Source organism: Empidonax traillii, unplaced genomic scaffold (assembly GCF_003031625.1).
Source record: "Empidonax traillii isolate 1590-97213 ecotype Southwest subspecies unplaced genomic scaffold, ASM303162v1 scaffold466:size1224651, whole genome shotgun sequence".
Taxonomy (NCBI): domain Eukaryota; kingdom Metazoa; phylum Chordata; class Aves; order Passeriformes; family Tyrannidae; genus Empidonax; species Empidonax traillii.
Window position 1 is genome coordinate 1,038,658 of NW_020955659.1, and position 21,854 is coordinate 1,060,511.

The 21,854-nt window shown below is 37.5% G+C and overlaps 1 protein-coding gene across 9 annotated transcripts in view; it reads right to left on the reverse strand.

The window, feature by feature from the left end:
* RGS7 (regulator of G protein signaling 7) overlaps nt 1-21,854 on the reverse strand; it is a 242,150-nt gene that overhangs the window by 73,395 nt on the left and 146,901 nt on the right. For all 9 annotated transcript variants that reach the window (XM_027895752.1, XM_027895753.1, XM_027895750.1 and 6 more), the window contains exon 5: nt 10,194-10,300. In XM_027895752.1, the coding sequence (XP_027751553.1) occupies nt 10,194-10,300 (107 nt within the window). The remainder of the gene's footprint in view (nt 1-10,193; nt 10,301-21,854) is intronic.

The window sequence follows — 21,854 nt, forward strand, 5'->3', positions numbered from 1 at the left end:
AGTTGACAATTTTGAAGTAGGCATCAAACCAGAAAATTACTATTATATACTTGTTTTTTACACTACTGTCAGAATGACACTGAAGAAGAATAAAAAAGGGTTCTTTTTATTCTCTAAGTTAGGGGAAAAAAACCCACAAGGTTAGGTAGTGAGATTACATCTTCCCTAGAAACACATCTGTCACATGTCCTGAAGAATAATTTTTAGAAGGTGTAAACACAGGAGATCCTTTGAGGTTCATTCAGTTCTTGGTTTTGAAGAGTTTTCATTATTATAGATTAGTAATCAATATACTTTCCTGAAAGTTATTTGTTTAAAAGTGCCACTAAATTTACCACAGTCAATTTTTTTCTAATTGTTTACCAATTATGATTTAAAATGGGATTTTTTTTTTAAGAGAAAGACAATAAAACTACCAGCAATTACTTCAACACTATCCTTATAAAAACTGTGCTAAATGCACTGATAAAATAATTCACTTCTAACAAATAAAAAATATAAGACCATATAGGCATTTTACAAACAAATAACTTCATTTTTAAAATAGAAAATTTTTGTTAAACTTAAAACAATTATAGCATTTTTTTTCATAACACATCTTCACTGTGTGGGCCATTCACTTAAGAGCTGGACTCAATTACCTTTGTGGGTCCCTTCCAAGTCAGAATATTCTGTAATTGATTGATTGACTGACCTATGTATACACACACACACACACAGATAATAGAGAGCTTCATAAGATTTGAGTAGTTGAATTAAACTTATTAAATTTGTGGACTGGTTTGAGTGGTATTTAAAAACACAGGTTCTTCTTTAAGGAAACTTTCTGCTTTACTGTCTGTTTCTCATAGTTTTTTCTCAAAGAGCTCCCAGCCACAAAAATGCTTCTCACTTCCCTCAAAATTGTTTTAATGCTAATCTGGAAACCAGCAGGGCTGAAGGGTGGCACATTCACAACAACTGTCAAACTAAATATATATTGTGAAAAATCTCTCGCTATTGTAACATTGACCCATCAACTTTAATAGAAGCAATTTAGAACGTGCTATTTAGCAAGCAACAGCAATAAGCTGAAGGGTAGAAAAAGGGACTGTCACAAGCTGATTTCAAAGGCTGAGATGTGTTTCTTGTAAATTGTTTGGCACTTTGTAAGGAGCAAGAATAAGTAATTCTCTGATAAATGATTTCCTCACAGTACCACTAAAATCAAAGTGCCCAGTAGAAGCACGTATAAGCTCAAATAGAAAAAGGGGAGGAACCCCTCAAGACGGAATTGCAGTACTCAGCGACTTTTGAAGCAAGAAGCTATAAAAGTAATTTAACAATGTGAGCCATATAAAGCAAAAAGTCAGCATAATTGAAATATACAGTTTACAAATTCAGGAAGGGAGAACAGTCCTTCCTTAGTGGCATGAAGTGTGCCTTGGGAGAGGCCCAGGAAGAAAGGAACAGCTACATCATTTTCCAGCTAACAGTAACTGTAACCTCTGTTTACAGGTTCAAGATGAGCTTCTCAAGAAAAGAACGAAGGGAGGGTTACTAAATACATAGAAACTGTATCTGCTCAGGCAGTGCCTCAGCTGAAACTCTTGCATTTGTGGATATACTTGCTGCAAAATCCATATTAAAGCTCCTCATGCATACTTAGGATTTCTTTTGACAAATTACATATACTCCATCCCAGCTGAGATTAAAAAATAAATTCCATCCTCTGATTTAGAGAAAATCACAAAATTGCTTTCAGCATTCATTTCCCATCAGGCTACAAGGAAACATTATATATTCACAATTACATATTAATGATGTTAGAGGAAGACTTTTGTTTCATACATAAATGAAAAGCTACACCCAGCCAGCGTATTGTTTTCAGTATTTATTTGAAATAACACATTTCACTTCTATTGGAACTTGCACTTCAGAGGTGAAGGCAGTATGAGCATTAAACAAAACATGGGAAAGGGAACACGATCTTCAGTGTTGTGAAATATTGCTGCTTTAGCTCACTAGGAGGCAGAGGTGGCCAAGGCTTTTCTGAAGGATAAAAAGGTGCATCCTAATGTCAGAATCTGCTTCTAGCACAAAGACTCCGTTCAGACTAATGCTGAGAAATATAAAAATGCACCAAGGATGCTTTTTCCTTTCCAAAGGTGAACAAAACTTATGAGCGAACAGACAAAATAGATTTTTTTCCATTAGAGAATACCTGACCAACACTTTGCGGGTGTGTAGCAGTTGGAGTGAAAGTGACTATAGAATGAGACTGGTATTCTGCAAAGACAAGCATAGCAACATGAGGGCCAGCAGAGGAGGTCTCCTGGGAAAGTAACCAAGGGACAGAGACGGATGGGAGATGGTAGTTTTTGAAAGAGACTGTATGAAATGTCTGAGTATCTCTGGAGAGAAAGTGCAGTGACAGGCCAGTGTAACCACACTGGCAATTTCCAATGAACTAAGCGTAGAGAAGAGATCATGGAAAAAGCATAAATAATGCTACTAAGAATGAGTCTAAGCCTCCCTGTACCAGGGAGATAAAAGCAGAAAAGTTAAAACAGACCACGAGTTTTAATTAGCAAAGCACATGATAAGCCATATTAAAAGGTTTCAACAATGTGTGATAAGGTAAGCCAAAAAGAAGCCCCAGTAAAAGGCAAACATTACAATATGAGAAAGGGGTTCAAACAACAGCTATTACAGATTATTAAATGCCTTCCTTGTTTGAATCTCCAGAAGGAGGGAGATAAAGGTCTTTGTGCCCAGGGAATGACGCACAGGCATGAGCTCTCCTTGCCGATGCTCTGGACTGGGCATGCACAAGCTGCCTCTGAACTGCAGGCCATGACCCTGCCTTCCTGGTGCTCGGGTGCATTTAATGTGTTTGCTGAGAAGCACAGCTCATCAGCCCAGGCACTGCAACATGGCTGGAGCTGGCCTCCAGCCAGCTGGCTCCCGGAGGGATCAAAGTTCAAGTCTGCCTGCAATCCGCTCTGCGAACATGCCCAAAATTAAATTGGACATGAAGATAAAACTACAGGGCAAAGCACAGGGCAAAAAAAAAACCTGGAAGGGAAATATTTTTATGAGGTCAGACAGTGCAGTTTGGAAGGCTGATGAAATGCAGCACAGAATACTTTAGGATTTATTGTGCTATCATGTGGGTAAACTGTATTTATTTGTGAAAAAACAAACAAACAAACAAACAAACAAACAAAAAAAAGCCTGACCAAACTGAAGAATGACTCCTTGTTCCTCAGTACTGTAATTTATATGCACGTGTAAATATTATGAGGAAATTCTTGTTCTGATTCTTTTCTTCTCTGTCTCCAGCCCCATTGCAACTACTATCTAACTGCTGAGAGTTATAAAAAGTATTGAATTATCTGCATAATGTTTAAAGGGAATCAAGTTACCTGAAGGGCAAGTTACAAATGGAAAAACATTCCTTTGAGTAACCTTTGAAACATGGGCAGTTTTTTTAAAACAAACAAACAAACAAAACCTAAAATCACATAAGGCAGAGGAGCTTCAGAAGACTTCAGAAAGGGGAAGAACTACGTTTTCCAGAAAAGGGGGAAAGATGAAATTTTATGTTTTATAATTTTTCGAGATCTACTTTCTGGATTGAATAATTGTAATACACTATCTGGTTTTAATCTTTAAAAGCTAAAGGTTACTAATAATTGGATTTTTCAAAAACAGTGTAAAACCCCTACTTGATGACAAGTAAACAGTAGATGCTATGTATTTTGACCAAGGCAAAGTCCTACATCACTTTCTTACCAGCAAGCAAAGATTTCTGTTATCACCCTAAGATATGTGCTCAAAAGCAGCTATAGCTGCTCATGAAGTTGTACTCAGAGTAGATATCTATTATTTGCTATCAAAGCAGGAAATGGCACTGATTTGTGCAGAGATAAGGAAAATTCTCCTAACACCAGGCACAAGAAATAGGGGTAAGAGACAGGATTAAGACTTAAAGTAAAAAAAAGTCCAAAGTGTCAAGAAAAAAAAAAAACTTTAAAAAAACCTAGACACTGAAAAAAAAAGCATGATACGAAAAAAGTTTCTGCTCAAAGTATGTTTTTCAGTGCTGTGATTGTATAGAAAAAAGCACCAGCAATAAATTTGTGTGTAGTTAACATGACTGATGTTTTTCCAAAGGAATATTCTGCATTTTTTTGCCAAATTGTTTGGTATTATCAGTCATAAAGTTCTTGTTTTAATCTGAAGTTTATTTTGTCCCTTGTTATAGACCTCAAACAGTTTAAACACATACCATGTGACTTTAATGTATGTTCTGTTTCCACTTCTGTTTCAAAAGTCTCCACACAATTTCACACTCCAGATATTTAACAATCCCTTAGAAGAATTTGCTGGAGAAGTTATCCACGAAGAACTGGGGGAGAACGATTTGCCTTGTTCAGCACAGAAAGGTTAGGAAGTAAGAACAGTTTGATGAGAAGATCCCTGGTCTCATGGAATGAGGTCGGAAATGAGAATAGGAGGCATGTGCAAAGGAGTTCTGCTTGTTCTCATTTGATCTGTTAAAAAAATCCCACAGCAATGCAGAAAATCTCTGCATAATAAATTACCTTCTCTACAGCTGGACTACGCAAACAAAGCTTGGTTCAACTATTTGTTACAAATCACGTATGCCAAGTACACTGTCGAAGAATTAGAACATCCCCTGCAATATCATATATTCCTATAACACAAACATTACACAGTCTGTGGGCCTTGTTTCATGATCTAAAAGTGCATAAGTGAAGATTTTATCCAGGACAGCTATGGATTTGGCATAACAAGTTGTACCACAACACCACCATATTTAAAGAGAAGATTATGAAATACCAAGGGTTGTTGGGGTTTTTTTTGTGAAATATAGAAAACCTGAAGGAATTATCATACTTAAGAATTTTACTTTTCCTCAGAAAGAAACGTGAAGCAGTTCATCATGAAGGAGTATTAAACAGGGAACATTTGTCATTTTGCCATGACATCCCACTTATAGCTGAAGGAAAGTAGGTGGTAGAACGGTTTGGGGAAAGTCAAGTACTGTTTATCAGCCCAAGCAGAAATAATGCTGCCAGTTTTTATCAGTACACTTTTGAGGCACTTTGTTTAATTTTACATATAATTTGAATCAGCAGCCAGGACAAGTTAGGAGCTAAAAGAGTAAGGTTTACCTAGTACTGCAGATGTGATTGTGGAGACATTTAAGCCTTCAGAACAAAAAAAGGCTGTTACGGGGATCTTTCTACCATTGGCAGAAAACTGGTTTTGTACACACAAATGCATACTGGTTCTCTTGCATTATATGTTAACATCATTAAGTAAACCTAGTCATGGAAATCCATAATTCTCCTATTAATAAAGTCATATGAAACTAAATCTTGTAATGTAGTACATATTCCACAATAAACAAATTGGCACTCATAATGCATATGCATCGTAAGCAATCCTGTGATAAAGCAAATAGATTTGCCTTGGCTCTACCACAAAATTAATCAATAATAATATCTGAGCTAATGAAACAGTCACTTGTGAAAATCAGTGTTTCCCATCAGCTTTTATAAAACATGATTAATTTCTATGCATTAAACTGTATTACTGAGAAGGGAAATCATTAAGCATCTTTCAGTTACCCCTTGTTGATAGTAATAAAAAAAGAGTTGTTGTCTCTGAAGCTGCTCCACTCCATGGAATTTTTTAAAATCCAATTACTTGGATGGGGGAGGAATATTCAAATCACTTATAAACCTTTGCATATTACTGCTATTCTTCTCACAGGCACCAGGGAGCCTTTATAACCGGCAGAAATCAAGTCTTTGCTGAAAAGTAGTTATGCACAATTTCAAATACTTTGCATGATGGGAGGCAAAATTCATGGGCATTCTGTTTTAAATTCATTGCAGTTGACACAAATGATCTCCTGGTAAAGGAAAAGGGTAAGATTGCTAGTCTAGCACTGTCAAGCCCACAGAGGAAGGACCCAGCAAGCAGTGCTGCATGGTTAGCTCAAAATCATGAAAAAAGAGTTCGAGGAATTTGGAAACAAAATTTTGGCTCTGTGACTTCTCTTTTCTAACCTGAAAAGGGCAGGAGCATGGAAAGCAGAGCGGGGGAAGTGTGTCCGCCTAAAGAGTTAATGAAGAATAAAGGGAAGTCAGAAAGACACGTGGATTTGAAATCATTTTCCCTCTGAAACCTAAACATAACCTGTATATGCTGAGCCTGAGCTGAAGAGACAATGAATTAGTCATTGCAACTGCAATTGCCAAAGAAAATCTGCCAAATGTTGGATAAGAAAATCTGTTTCTTTTTTGTTTCTAAAATCTGGCTCCCAATAAAATCCTTCCTTCAAGGCACAGTAGATGATTCAGCAAGGCTCTGGAGAGTGGCTGAAGGGTTGTGATGTTCTGCCACAGACTCAGTACTCAGAATGGCTAGAGGCTGGCCCAGGATTGAGCCAAGAGGTAGCTAGGCAGGTAAAGATGACTCAAAGAGATGCGTAAAGCAATGTCATTCCACTTGAGACATGACGATCCACAACACTTCACGCTCTAAGCTATTTTGCAGCAAAGATATTTCAAGATCCTAACAGTGATTGCTATACAATTCTAGCCCCAATTTAGGAAAACAAAGCCAGAGAGGTTAAAAGCATTTGTCAAGAAAGTGTTCCCAGTGGTAGAACAGGAAAAGACATCACAGTCCACATCTTCATCTTGCTGAGGTCCATGAGTTTTGCTGCTATCTTCACCAGACTCATGCTTTCACAAGAAACTATTCCCATTTTCACACTTTTTCTCACTTACTTGTGTCTTTCATCTTAAAAGTTACAAAACAAACGGCAAAACCTAACCCTCATCTCTGAAAATTAATTTATGAAATGGAAGTGTGACTATCACTAATCTCAAGTGTCCTAGAAGTTTGTTTAAAGCCAAAAGATAGTAGGAAGATTGTATTTCACTATTAACATCGAGACACTTAGAATGCATTTGGAACTTGTAGAGGAAATCAACGTTTTACCAGTTGAGAAGGCAAGTCGGGCATTCCTCACCAGAACAAACATACATGGACACAGATGAAAGATCTCAATGAGTAATCCCTGGTCCAGAGACAATCTGATTTCTAAGGTACAGCTTGCTTTTCTTATTTGGGCCCCTCCTGTCTATTTATTCTCAGGTAGAAGAAAGTGGTTAGCAGGTATTTAGCTCCTTCTTTGGTCCCAGGCTTAAATTACCAGGAAAAGGCAATGTAGCTTTTCTCATTTTCCTTATTGAAACTAATGAAACAAAAAATCATCTCTTAATAAGGCAATTAATATTTAGATCCATCTCCTTTGAATTAAATTGATATCACATAAACTAACCTAATTAATGCCCGAGTAGGTCAAAGAATGATCCAGAATTATTTTTTTTATTTCACATTATTTAAAAAAGTAGATGTAACTATACTCTTGCCTCCTGATGGCAAGAGTAAAAACTGAAAAAATATAATTTTTGCCTGTAAAAGGGCATTTGTTCAAATGAAGCAAAAAAACTCCACTGCTTTTATCTATTTCTATAGAACAGAAGGTTGTTTAAAACAAACTGGATGTAATACTGTCAGGAGGGAATGTGTCACCCTTTGGAAAACAAAACATGAAGTGCATGGAGATCATTATTACAGCTAGTCTGTTTTTATAGGACAGTTCTCTGTATTGCAGAGATTTCTCTGCAGGGATGGCTTCTGAACTTTTCAGTGCTGGCAGGTGCACAGTTTTCTCTTTCTATTAAAATATCCAGAAATTTGTGAATCCTGTCCAATACTCAGAGGGCACCATTTCCAAAGCCCCTGAACATCTGTTCCAGTGCAAAATTCACACATTTGCAGTCAAACTTTCCTCCCCATTGACTATACTCTCTTTGTCTTCCAATTCAACAGCTTCAGTAACAGATTTTATACAAGCCTTACTTTGTTGGGGAATGTGGAGTTGTAATCAAATGAATTTTGCTGTTATAACACCAGTTATAACTCCAGTTATAACTCAGTTTGATATAACTATGAATTTTTTCTCATGCCATACGCTGACAGCTAAAGCTGCATTATCACTGTTAGCATAGAAATAGCAATGCAAAAGGTATCACAGAACAGCAATCAACCCAAACACTGCAGATAGAGACCGAGCGACACTCAAGGAAAGCCATCTTATACATGTTTGTCAAACAGGTGCCAAATTCTTTACTTATGTAAATAAACTGATAAAAGTTTACAATCTAGCTCTCACTGAAGCTTCATGTCCAAATACTCAATACTCAGGTCCAAACATGTAGGCTCTAGACCTCTCTGAGGAAAGCTCACAGCAGTGTAGCTGTGGCAATCTCAGTGGTTCACAGTGAAGCTAATTCTAGTCTGTACTTTACTTCAGTAGAATTATCATGCCAGCGGAGGTGCTTATTTCCCAGTACTTGAGATAGAAGCAGACCAGCAGCTGTGCAGAATTCAATGGCTAGTACTCCTATGAGTAAGTACTATGCTCTGCAAAATGAAGTCCTTGGATATTTTGTCCTTCTGACCTCTGCTCATGGAGTGACAAGCCAGCAAGTGGAGCCTCAATCACTCCATGATTCCTTTCCATTTACCTCATCAATAAGCCCCTTAAGTCATGTGCCATCTCTCTTCTTTATACTGAACACTGAGGAGAATGAAGCTCCATGAGCTTAAAATAAACCTTTTCCTTCAAATACTCTCACCAGGGTCAAAGGTAGCTGTGGATCTAGGGGAGAAGGCTTGGAATGACAGCTCTTCGTATTACCCATCTAACTTTCTGTTCTGCTGAAGGTCAAGTTTTTTTTGCACTGTATGACTCACAGGATCTAAATACGAAAATATGATAATATTGTTTGCAGGTATGCAATAGTAATTCTCTTTCTTGCCAGACTGTGCTGTGCATATTTAATTATATTCAAGCAAAGATTCTGGTTTAAAAAAATATTGCAAGCCATTCTCTCCCCTTATGTGGATCTATAGAACTGAGGCCAAAATAATGATGAAAGTATTGTACAGTGATTAATATAATATAATGTTTGAGACTATGATTGGCCTCCAGTGTATCACAATTCTCTTCTGACTTTTAAAGACCACAGTCTTAGTTTTATTTTATTCTTGATGGCTTCTTATTTAAACAATCTGTAAGACACAGTTTATTGTCTTGAAGACAATAGATTTTGCTCTACCAGATATTATTATTCCGTAAGTATAATATACACAGTTAGAAGTAACAAAGCAGAATTACCAAACTCAATTTTATAGTGGTAATCATCATACCATTTCAAAGCAATAAATATCTAGGGAAGATCTTGGACCAGCTGCTGGTGATACTTACCAGAAAGATCACTTAATAAGAACAGCAGTACAGAACAACAACACCATTGCCAAAGGTGGCACATGGCAAGCAAAGTTAATTCCTTCTCTAGAATAAGCTGGTGTTTTGCCACCATATTTGCTTCAAGTCACCGGAAGTATTGTACTTGAAAATTCTAGCCTGCTATTTATTATTAGAAAAAAAACCAAAACACTCCCGCTCCCAGGCTCTCAGTTTGAAATCTAATATAATAAAATACAATTGTGTAGGTATCTGAATAATATACTTTTAAGTATAGGCATACACATACATACATACATATAAATACTTCCAGCTTGTTCTGAAGCATCTGCATGTTTGTTTTAGGCAATGGGACTGACAGATTGATGTACAAATGTGTCTGCACTTGTTAGAAGAATATACACTACTCCAATACTACTCAGTCACCAGTAAGGAAATCCTCACATAAGAAGGAAAATAATTACCCTCCATTATTTATCAAATATCTGCTATAGGCTTATAATTAAAATATTTCCCCCTTTCCAAATTAAGACTATACTAGGAAGAAGGGTCAATAAGATAATTTAATTTGCTTTATTATATTTCCAAAATATTATATAAATTTATTTCATGAGAGATACTTCCACACTTAGCATTATCACACTTTTTTCCAGATATCAAAATGGTTGTTATCATCTTAACACTTTGCTGAAAATTTATAAATCAATTCTTTCTACATTTTTTACTTATATGGGAATTTTCACCATTAAAATTTGCTGTGAACTTTTGTGCAAGGCTTTTAATATTAGTCTCCATTTTTGAAAGTCAAGAACATATTGAAAATACCTACCTGGAATCGATAAAAGGTGCCATCATCCTTCAGTGTTAGAACATGGTCTGAGATTGGAAAGAAATAGCCATGTGCTGCCATCAATGTTCCTAAATGTAGGGCTTCCACTGTTTGAAATAAAAAAGAAAGATAAACTTAAAAAGTGAAATAACTTCTTTTCAGCAGCTTAGTTTTGTTGTTCAGATTCATCTGATCTGCAGATAACCACTTGCTCTCAGTCAAAGTCTTGCCATCATGAAAGACCTGTCTTTTTCTATGTACTATAATGACACAACCAAAAAACCCCCTGTACTTTCCTTCACAAATAGCTTTAAATGTCCCATTTGTAGCTGCAGCTCCACTACTTATATTGGCATTAGCAGATAGCTACCTCAATGCTCACTCACTTGTTCTGAAGCTAAAAACAGCTCTCAGTTTTACTCTGATGGTGCAGCCTACTTTTATTCTTTAAAACAGCTTCTGATTACATATTAAAATAGTTGATTTCAATAACGTGATAACTTCCTCATTATCTTTATCAGAGCTACTGTAAAGAGAAGGGATTTCCTTAAAAGTTCCTCGTTACTGGGAAAAATAACAAAGAAACATAGGATGCCAGAACAGTTGAGGTTGGAAGGGACCTCTGGAGGTCACCTCACACTTGTTCAAGGAGAGACACCTTGAACTGCTTGTTGAGGACCACGTCCAAGTGTTTTTTGTATAGCTCAGAGGAGTGAGACTCCACAACCTCTCTGGGCAACCTGCACTACTGCTCAGTCATCCTCATGGTAAAAAAGTGTTTTCTGATTCTCAGTGGGAATTTCCTGTGTTTCAGTTTGTGCCCATTGACTTTTACCCTATCACTGGGCAACACTCAATAGAGACTGGCTCCAGCTTTTCTACGTGCTTCCACCTGAACCTTCTCTTCTCTAGACTGAACAGCATCTCTTCTCATAGAAGAGATGTTCCAGGCCCTTAAACATCTTCATAGCCCTCTCTTGGTGTCTCTTCACTACGTGCATATCTGTCTTGTAGTGACGAGATCAGAACTGGACACGTAGAGGACAAATTCAATTCACTTTAATGAAAAAAATCCTAGTATGCAACAGTAAGGTTTACATGTGCTCTTGTATTTTCAGTGAATCACTGTCCAATACCAGACCCTGAAATCTTTAACTCAGTATTGTCATTATTTGGCTGACAAGAACACAATGTTGGAAGAAGAGAACTGCATTAGATGGAGTCATGGTCTTGTTGCAGTATTTTAGTTCTTCTATCTCTTTACAAATCTTGTAACAACTCCAGTACATATCCTGAAAATACCCATACAGCAATTTATGTTTTACCATGAAAAATTTCCTGGCAAAATCTGCTAAGATCAGTCCACAACCACCAAAGAATTCTAATTTTAGAAGCTATATGACAAAGCCACCAGTTGCGGGAGCTGATGCTAGAGAAAATTTAAAAGACCAATAAAAAAGCCATAATGGACACCTAAGGAGTATGGGAAAGATGGGAAAGGGGACAAAGAGAAAGGCTAAAAGGAGAAGGAGAAAGACAAAACCGGCAAGATCTGCCTAAAAAATTTATTAAAATATGAAATCAGCATGAATCCATATAGTGTGCAGAATCAGTAAGGATGCATATTTGCAGTAAGAAAAACATGTTACACCACCACAAGTAACACAGATTCATATTCATCTTCAAAGAAGTAATTATTTCTTCGTAATTCCTTAATTTGGCTTTCAGCAATGGCAAGCGTAAATATAGCAGCACAAATTTGTCTCACCCTGCCTTTTAAAAACATCACTGCTGTATCCGACCAGCAGTTACGGCACCATCAGGCAGAAAGAAATGTGAATCTTGATATCTTTGTTCTTGCTAACACAGAAAGAGAGTTTCACTTATGCTTCACCCATCGTTATTTTGAATGTGAGAAGTAAACACAGGTTTATTCACTTGCCCATACTTATCAGCATCCCAAAAAATTCCATCCTTCACTCTTTGCTCACCTGAAGACATTCACTGGCATGGGAGATACAGGAGAAGCAGTGGGACATCTTTAAACTAGTCCAAAGCCAGTAAGCATGTGAAAGGAACAACAAAGGGCATCTGGACAGTACTTAGCTGAGATCACATAACTCTACCAGGATTTATTTGATACCAAACAATTATTGCCACCTCTGGGTTTAGCAAACTGGTTCCTGTCCCTCCAGCAGAGCCATTACCTAAGAAAATACAACACACTCTCTCTGGCAGTGAGCTCTCTGGCCTGCTGTAAAACGCCACAATGCTATTAACAAGCCATTTCCCACTTGCAAGCCTATAAAAATCTCTCTAACAGAAAAAAGTTAGTTGCTTCACTCCTTGTGCTTGTGATGTCTGTAAGTCCCCAAGTGAACTTTGTCCTAATTATTATAAATTTACATATTTTAGTTATTCATTTCAAGCTGCTGAATTCTATTATCCCATGGATCAGATATTTTGAGTCAATGCTTTCTCTAGTGAGTCAGTCACTGAGGTTCTTTTTACTTTGGTTCACTTCATCTATCTTTTAATTTCATTAAGCTTTCCTTTGTTCTTCACATTGCAACTTATTGTCAATTCCAAAAAAGTTGATTTTTATAGGTATTATGTACCTTCATGTGTGGTAGGTTGACCTTGGCTAAACACCAGGTGCCCACCCAGCCACTCTATCACTCCACTTCCCGGCAAGACAGAGGAGAGCAAGATGGAAAATGACTTGTAGGTTGAGATAAGGCAGTTTACTAAAGCAAAAATCAAAAGTTTGTGTGTGCACAAAGTTTATTCTCTATTCCCATTGGCAAGCGGTGTTTGGCTACTTCCTGGGAAGCAGGGCTTTTAGTATGCATGACAGCTTCTCAGCAGGCAGACATTGTAAAAAACAAATGCCCCCCTTCCTCCTCCTTTCCTTAGCTTTTGTATCTGAGCTGTCATATGGTATGGGAATATCCCTTTGGTCAGTTTGGGTCAGATGGTCTACTTGTGTCCCCTCCCAGGATCTTGCCTTCAACTGGGAAAGGAATGTTACAGTGCTGATGCTGTGCCAGCGCTGCTCAGAAGTAGCCAAAACACCGGTGTGTTATCAACATCTTTCTAGCTACCAACGCAAAGCACAGCAATATGAGGGCTGCTGTGGGGAATGAACTCCATCTCAGCCAGATCCAATACGTTGTGGAATGAGAGAAAAACAAAGGAAGAAATGTGCTGACATTTCTTAGAGAAAGGATTTGTTAAACAAGGGTGACAGGGCTTGTCAGAGAGCTCTTACGCAGATGAGAGTTCATTCTCTTCAGATTTAGTAGAAACTAAATAGGCTCCAGATTTTTTTCATGTTCTTCCTGGATTCTGAATGGCAATAGTTTTCAAGATCACAAGGAGCTCACATTATTTCCCTTTATGCAGCAATTTTTAGACCACATCTGGACTTCTATGTCCAATTATGAATAACATGTCCATTCCAGTACAAGAAAGACATCAACAAACTCAAAGCAAGTCCAGTAGGAGTTCACCAAGATCACTGGGGCTGGAGAATGCACCCTATAAGGAGAGGCTGGAGGAGCTGGGCTAGGTAAGATTGAAAAAAAGAATGTTTTGGGTGTGTATAGCAGTACCTTTCCAATGCCTAAAAGAAGATTTCAAAATGAGGGAGCCAAGAACTTTCTGGAGTTGCATGGCAATAAAACTAACTAACTAACTAACTAACTAACTGAACACTGGTAATAAATTAAATCAGAGATAGTTCTTACTTTCAGCCAAACAGCAGGAGAGTCTGCCCAGAGACACTGTGCAATCTGCATCCTTGGAGGGTTTCAAGACCTGAACAGATAAAGTCCTGGGCGACACGTTTGAGCTTACACTTGACATAATTTGAGTAAGAGGTTGAATTAGAGTCCTCCTGAAGTCCCTCTGAACCTGAATTATATTACTACTCTGTGACTCCACATGGTCAAGCAGAAGTGGAACATAGAGCTTAAAAAAGGAATGAAGGCAATTTGAAAAGAAATTATTTGAAAGCTCCTGCCAGAACAGCCTATACTTCACACAAGGAAGGAGTAAGAGCTTGTATTTCTGTCACTGACCACTGAGTCATAAACACAAGTGTATATTCACTACTAGTTCTTTATGAAAAAAATGAAAAGAGTGACCTGGCCTTTTTCAAAAGCTAGTTAAGGCTATTTAAGGGCTAATTTTTCCCAGTAGCTGCCTACATGACTTCTCAAGTTATGTATGGAGACTAAGGTGGTTATACTTTTATCTCAGGCTATCTCATTTAGCTGGAATGAATCCACACTAACTCAATGTTAAGGTATATCTCTGTTCCTTTTAGCTACCAAGCATTAATATGGACATCTAAACTTGTCACTTCTCTTTTTTTTTTCTTTAATTAATAGACAATTTTCATTTTTTTTATGGCTATCAATCCATCAACTTAGTCCATCATTACATAAATATAAATGCACAAATGTATCCTTTTAGTATCAACCTAAGATCCCCTGTAGGCTCACACTTTGAAGAGTTACAAAATTATACCCAGCGAATTATGTCCACAAGACTGTATGTCTGTCTCACACCAGGCTGCTAGAGGACTAATGCTGCTTTCTCTGTGCAGTAGCAGTAGAACTACAACACAGAAAGAAAACTCAGCTCTTGGGATGTTTCCAATCTCCGAGCAAGAGGTTGTCCAGTATATTACAGACTCAACAAAGGCAACACTTTGATAGACATCTCAATTTGCTAAAATCAGACTGAAAAATACTGTGTGAAGCCAATGAAGTAGAACAGCAGGATTTAGGAAACAAAACCATGAACTTGAAAAACAAAATGGAGACAGCAGTAGGCTAATCCAACATGCCTAAATTCTTAGAATTTAAATTCAGACAGCTTCTGTATCCCCCAGCTATTACTGCATGTGAAGTTAGAGGATTTTCACTTAAGAAGCACATTTCATCTGGAAAAATGGCACATGTAGATTAGGAACATCAAAAACTTCTATGAAGTGGATTAGTTAAAGAGAAAAAGAGAAGTCTGAAAGAAATGCTTTTAGACATAAAGGCTTCCAAGTAAAAAGAATAACGTTTATACATATTCAGACAAAAAAATTTTAAAAATTGGAGGAACAGAATAAAAGCAAAAAAAATACTCTTTTTTTTTTAAGATGGCAAGTGTACACAGATGCATGTAGAAATGTGATATCTACACAACTATTATTTCCCAGTCTTCAGTCACTGTATATAAGAATATGCAGCGTGAACTACCTTCTCAGTCGCACCCAGATAGCCTCATCGAGAAGGCATAATTTAAATGGCAGTAAGTACTATACAATGAATAAAAACTGCAGCCAGAGACATCACATAAAAAACTCTGAGGGAGACAGAGCACAGGGAGGTGTAACTGGTAGAACAGATTAGACTTCAGCTTCCTCTGCTCTTGACACCTTGCTTTGAAGACATCGATTATCTCATCCAAGGTTCAAGATATACTTTCTAGTAGTTATACTATGGAAAAGCAGAATGGCATATTCAAAAAGCAAATTTACTCAAACAACTGTTTTAATTTTTATGGCTAAAAAAAGGAAAGTCTTATGACTTTCCATAATAGCTAATGGAAAAGAAATTCCAGGCGAAAGACAGAAATGCATCTTTATGAGCACATTGCATTCCAACAGGATATAAAGTATTTTATATAAAATCAAAATATTGCTGTGGATGTAGGTTTGATTCTTAATGTGTAGGTTATTGCTGGGTTAAAAGCTCAGAAAAAGCTAAAAATTCCATGGTTCACTCTGCTGTTGAACTTTATTTAGCTGAGTGGGTGAAGTGAACAACACATGTACATAGATTGATTAGCAATCATTTCTGTGAGAAGTAATATTGCCCAGCCATCTGCTGTGCCATTACAAGACAGTGATCTTGACAGATTAAATGCCAGTCACTTTTAATATACTTTGTTATACAAGAGAGTCAGATATTTTCAGTGCTTTGGGACAATCCAAACCTGATGAAATCAAAAGAATGAAAAACATACTCTGGTGGTTGAGTTTTGGTTTTATTTTCTTTGTAAACATAGCGCAGTTTTCTCCTTACTGTAATAACTACTGCATGGATTGATGATAGTTTGTTCAGCTTAAATTGCAGGTTATGGTAGTATCAGTGGAATAAGTTGTTTCTTATGATAAAGTCCACAGGAGGGGATTAAAAGGATGAACGTTCCTTGTTTTTCCTTGAAATCGTCATGTTTCTGTGCTTTGTAACCCCTTAGCGGGTATATTTTCAGTGATTAGTGTGGATTTTACTTTTCCTTACACGTCTCAGGTCTACAGGTGATGTGGTGTATATATTTATGCTTACTCTTTATGGTACCATACCATAATAGTTACAGTTTCACAACATCTGAAGTGCCCTCCAGTAATCTCTGAGGGACCAAGAAAAGAAAAATAGGGTATTTTCCAAGTGTGCTCCACTTTCAAATGTCATTTTTTCATAGTCTGTCTTATATTCTCTTGTGCAGCTCAATCTTGGAGAAAGATTTCCTATAAAGAACATGACTTGGGGCATTTTGCGTCCTGAAGATTGTTATATGATCTAAGAAACAAGGAAAAACCCAAACTTGCCAGTTTTTCAAATACTTTTTGAAACAAAAATGTCAAACAAGTGAAAACTTCCCTTTCCACTGGACAATAAAGTGTTTATTATTCTGGGTTATTTGTTGAATCTAAAATCCATCACAGTACTGAAGTGCATTGCTAAGCCACACAGCAGCCTGGAAAAAGAATTAATTAGTCAGAACTTCACAAGAACACACTCACTGTAAGTGTCGAATGCCAAGACTTTATCACTTACTCTCACCTCATTCCTGCTGTAATTTCATTGCCAGTGTGAACACAAGCTGCAAAGGATTAACTTTAAGTTAGAGTAATAAAATCCAACCTGCTTCTCACACTGACATAAATCGTAGGAGAGACTCACTCTCTGGGCCTGACTGTGGTGTTTAAATAGGATAAAATAAAACAGCTAGAAAAGTTCTTGAACATCCACAACACTATAATCTTTTTTACCACCCAAAGGATCAAATTTGTAAGGGGAGCAGCACTCAGTGAGAGTCATTTCAGTGAGGACAAAACAGTTGGTGAAGGAAGAGGTACTATTTACCCCAACACAGTTAAAATGACATTCCTTCTTGATTCCAAGATACCCATCATAAACCAAAACCAAGTTATCTGTCAACACAGAAATTTTACCTAAATAGGTAGGATTTTGCTTGTGCTAGACGCTGGCTGCTGATGCCATCAGCCCTGCAGAGGTGTTGGTTGGAGCAGGGTAAGGAAGAAAACCTATCGAAGATGTGCCATGAGTCCCCCTCTGCCCAAGGCATGATAATGTCCTCCCTTCCAGTCTCAGCTGATCTATAACATGGGGTATATATTTCAAGTCTAGAAAAAATGATGCACACCTGAAACATCAACTCTTTTCTTCACACTGGCATCCAGCAAAACAGGGACTGTGAGAGTGATGAAAGATAGTTACTCCTTGGTGTATCCTCTGCCTTACCACACCTCTTTCTGCCAATGCCTCTTATGGGCAATGTCCTAAGATAAGAACATCCGGTGGGTATTTCAGAAGAAACTCCTGGATGCTCACATAATTAATGCATTCCAGAGATGGGTAGATGAGATTTTTGTGATTGACTTCTATCCACATCAGCCTGCAAAAGGATATAAAATGCTTCTGATGACTGGTCTAACTGGGCAAACTGGTCTTCCGAAGTTGCAGGCAGTTTCTGGATGGAAACCCACCTTCCCCCAAACCCTCCCCCAACCTCCCCCCACCCCAGCAGAGACGCCTATGGAGTACATCCATCCTGAAGGTGGGGAACACTTTTGGACAGGTAAGTAAAATGCACTAAGATCCATACAAATACAGAGATAAAATCCTAGGGCAGCTATGTAGATGCTTTGTTGCTCAGTAATTGTGAATTCTGCAAGGCCAAAGACTGCAAACCTGCACATTTCTAGCCAAACTTGCTTGTATTACAACTCTTTGAACATAGATTGTTGACTGAATCTGAAATTAAGTGAACTTAGCTGCAGCTAGACTTCTCCAAGAACTTTAGAAAGCAGAGGATCCTTACTGGGGCTCACGTCTCAACAGGAGGGAACACAACTTATAAGCCATTGTACTAGATGATACAGTTGTTATTTAGATACTGCATGGGGAATGTTTAGATATTGTATTAGCAATAAATCTAATCATAATCATCCACATAATCACCGTGCCCTACTTCTCATGCATGATTGAGAGCCTCCTCTCATTACTCTGCTGCAGAGACATATTACCAGTCTTATCTTATGTGCTCACAGGTTGTGGGTGAATTGGGACTGACCTAAATGTCTGACAAAACCCTGAGAAACTTCTATCTAGACAAGATTAGCAAAAGTCATGTCAACATGACAGACTGAAGGAAAGGGGAAAGGGGTAGCTGGCCTACAGTTTCTGGAAGGAACTTAAAAAAAAAAAAAAAAAAAAAAAAAAAAAAAAAAAAAAAAAAAAAAAAAAAAAAAAAAAAAAAAAAAAAAAAAAAAAAAAAAAAAAAAAAAAAAAAAAAAAAAAAAAAAAAAAGCCAAAACCAGAGCAAAAGTCCTTTCTTCACTCACAGGAGAGGAAAAAAACAAAAAAAAAAAGAAAGTAAAGAATTCTCCAGTCAGAGAAAAAAAAAAAGATGTTAGTCCTTGAAAAAGAAGTTGCATCTCACTGCTAGCCATACACAAACCCTCCTCTTGAAAACTTTTTAAGTATTGCCTGTTAAATTTTTCATTTGATTGTTTCCCACTGGATTTCAGCTGATTATGCACTAACCATTTCTGCCTCCTATTAAAGTTTGCTTTTATTCTCTTAATAAAATTGTATCTTGAAAGGTAGACCTCTGAGACCTCAAAATGTAATTATTTGAGGTGAGCACCATATATTTCACGTTGACCAGAAACTAAAGAAATAAATTATGGAGTTGAGGTCTCATGAAGCAGACCAACAAGGAGTGAGGTGCTGGCATTGAGCAGTGCTATAACTTCACCTCTGAAATATTTGTTTGGGGGGGTTTGTTTGGCAAACTCGAAACAGTGCAGCTGCGGAGGATGGAAGAAATCCACCTAAGCTGTAACCAACAGACAGACTTAACTACCATGCAAAACAGAAAACAGCACAATTTGGTCACTAGATTTGGTCACAGTTCATTCAGCATGCAGTCATGAAAAGTGGCCAGAATGTGTTTAAAATTGGATTTATAGTTCCTCTGTCATCTCTCACCTCAATTTTTTAAAGTACCTACCACTATCACAGCAGCAATCAGGCCTTCAGCTGGTGGGATTTAGCTCTGTACCTATAATGCAAGTCTGCATTTACATAACTTTACTTCTAATTTCACTATTACTGATCTTGAATTTTTTAATTTTCAATTTTGCAGAAATCATGGGCTTTTTGCTCTTCTATTACTGATATCTCTTGTCTCTTCAAATTTAAATGATACAAGGATGAAATCCAGACTCCTCTGAAGTATGGGTTTCCTGTTTTTCCCCGTGGCTCTTCCTCTGAAACTGCAACCTTTTAGTTTGAGCTTTGATTCACAGGCTCCTTTAAGGTAAAATAGAGAAAATCAAAACCTGTGTGTGTTGCTTTCCCTAATGGCTGTGTCCATATTTCTGAACACTTCATTCCTTTGCCCCTCCGGTATGAAACTGTGCTAATATTTAAAGTCATATGTGCACCCTTTTGGGCAAACCTGCTAAAGTTAAAACAAAACAAAATATTAACAAAAAATCCAGTTGCTGGAAATACACTGCTTTTGAAAATTTTCTCAGATGAAGTCATGTTCCACAGTTTCAAGCATCTGTAAAACACCCAAAATCTTGGACATAGACTACTTCTATTCAGTAGTGTAATTATTATGCTATTATTTCAGGTTTTCTTGTATACTACTTGCCAGTTGCTGCTAGCACACCAGATCTTCCTAATTTCTTCAGCTCCAGCAGCTGAGTCTGCAAACGTGTGATCAAATTGTTTGGCTGCAAATGTTTGGTGGAAAAGTATGTAATTCATTCTCCACAACACCCAAGAATCTGTGCATGTGAGTATAAGCCAGGAAACGCATTTTACATCATGAGTGCCTCAAATGTGGTGCCCTCTACAACGACACACTTTCCTGGCCGTGCCACAGTGTCACTGCTTCTCCCTTTCTTTGTCCCACTGAAGGGGAGGTGCAGCTGGCAGCCTGCCATCTCCTTTTGGACACCACAGGCACAGGATCTTTTAAAAGAGCACATTCAAAGCACATGACCAGTAGGAACTGCCACAACCAGTTATATATCCGGGATGGGGTTTCAAGGGAGGAGACCCCTGTTTAAGGCTTGGGAGACAACACAGCATGTGTGTGGTTGATGAACCACTTGAATTTGCGGGCAGCGAATAGCAAAAGAGGGCATAAGCTTCTTCAGTGCACAAATTCTTTGTTCCTGAAGGAACTACGGAAGATAATATTGTATCAGAGGGACATCAGCTACTGTGGAGTTCTTGAAGTTGGGTGAGGGTAAGCAATAGGTAGCACTAACTCTTGCAAGCATTACTGCTGGTTAAGATGAATTATGACACTTTTTTAGCCTCTAACTCTGTTTTAGTATGAATTGCTACAACACCAGCTATTAACTTTGTATCATTGTGGTGCATTGCTACCATAATTACAGGACACCCATTTCTGACCAGGTAGTTCAGAAAATACAAAGAACATGCAGCAGCCACAGCTAGAAAAATAACTGCCTCTTTCACTTCACTCAATACAATAAAGAATACAATCCTCTTTATAACAATTTTCATACCTCCAGCAAACTGAGAGCATAAGATGTTGAAAATAATGTATTTTTTCCTATAGGAAGAAATGCTTTGCTTTTAAAGTCCACCAGGAGTTAAAAGCTTTATAAATAAATTGGTGTCATTGAGACACACAACAAGAAAAAATACCAGCAAAGCTCAGGCAGGATAACAACAAAGAGTGTGGAGGTAGCTTTTCCAGAGAATAACAAGAATGTGATTCCCCATGTGATCAGATGCAGTTACCTTGGATGCACATACACAAAAATCCCCAAGGCAGTTATTACAAACAGGATCACCTTTAAAGAGTTCTCTTTGTCCATTGTTGATAGTTCATTTCTTTGACTGGTAAGTAGAATATACTACATTGTCATTATCAAAATGAAGGATGAGAGCAAACTTCCCAATGTTGCAAAAGTCCATTTTATGCCATCCCGGGTTCCTATTGTCCTCTCCACCCCCAGTGCTAACTTTGCTCCATTGAATGGGATTTACACAGATAATTGTACAGAACTATCAGTTCAGCCAGACAAAATCTGCTATTAAAAATACAGAAATACTGACAGATATTAACTGGCAAAAATAGCTCAAAGAAAACCCTTTCATAAGTGCTTTTTTTTTTTTTCTACAAAAAGAGAAGAAACCTAAATGTATGACCTATTTCTTCTGTAGTGGCAGAATCCAAAAGTAGAAGGAAGAGATAGCAGTGATGACAACAGCAGCAGCAGAAACTATCAAAGGCTTTAAAATAAATTGATAAAATGAATAAAAACATCTAGCTAGGTCAACATAACAGTCAATCTGT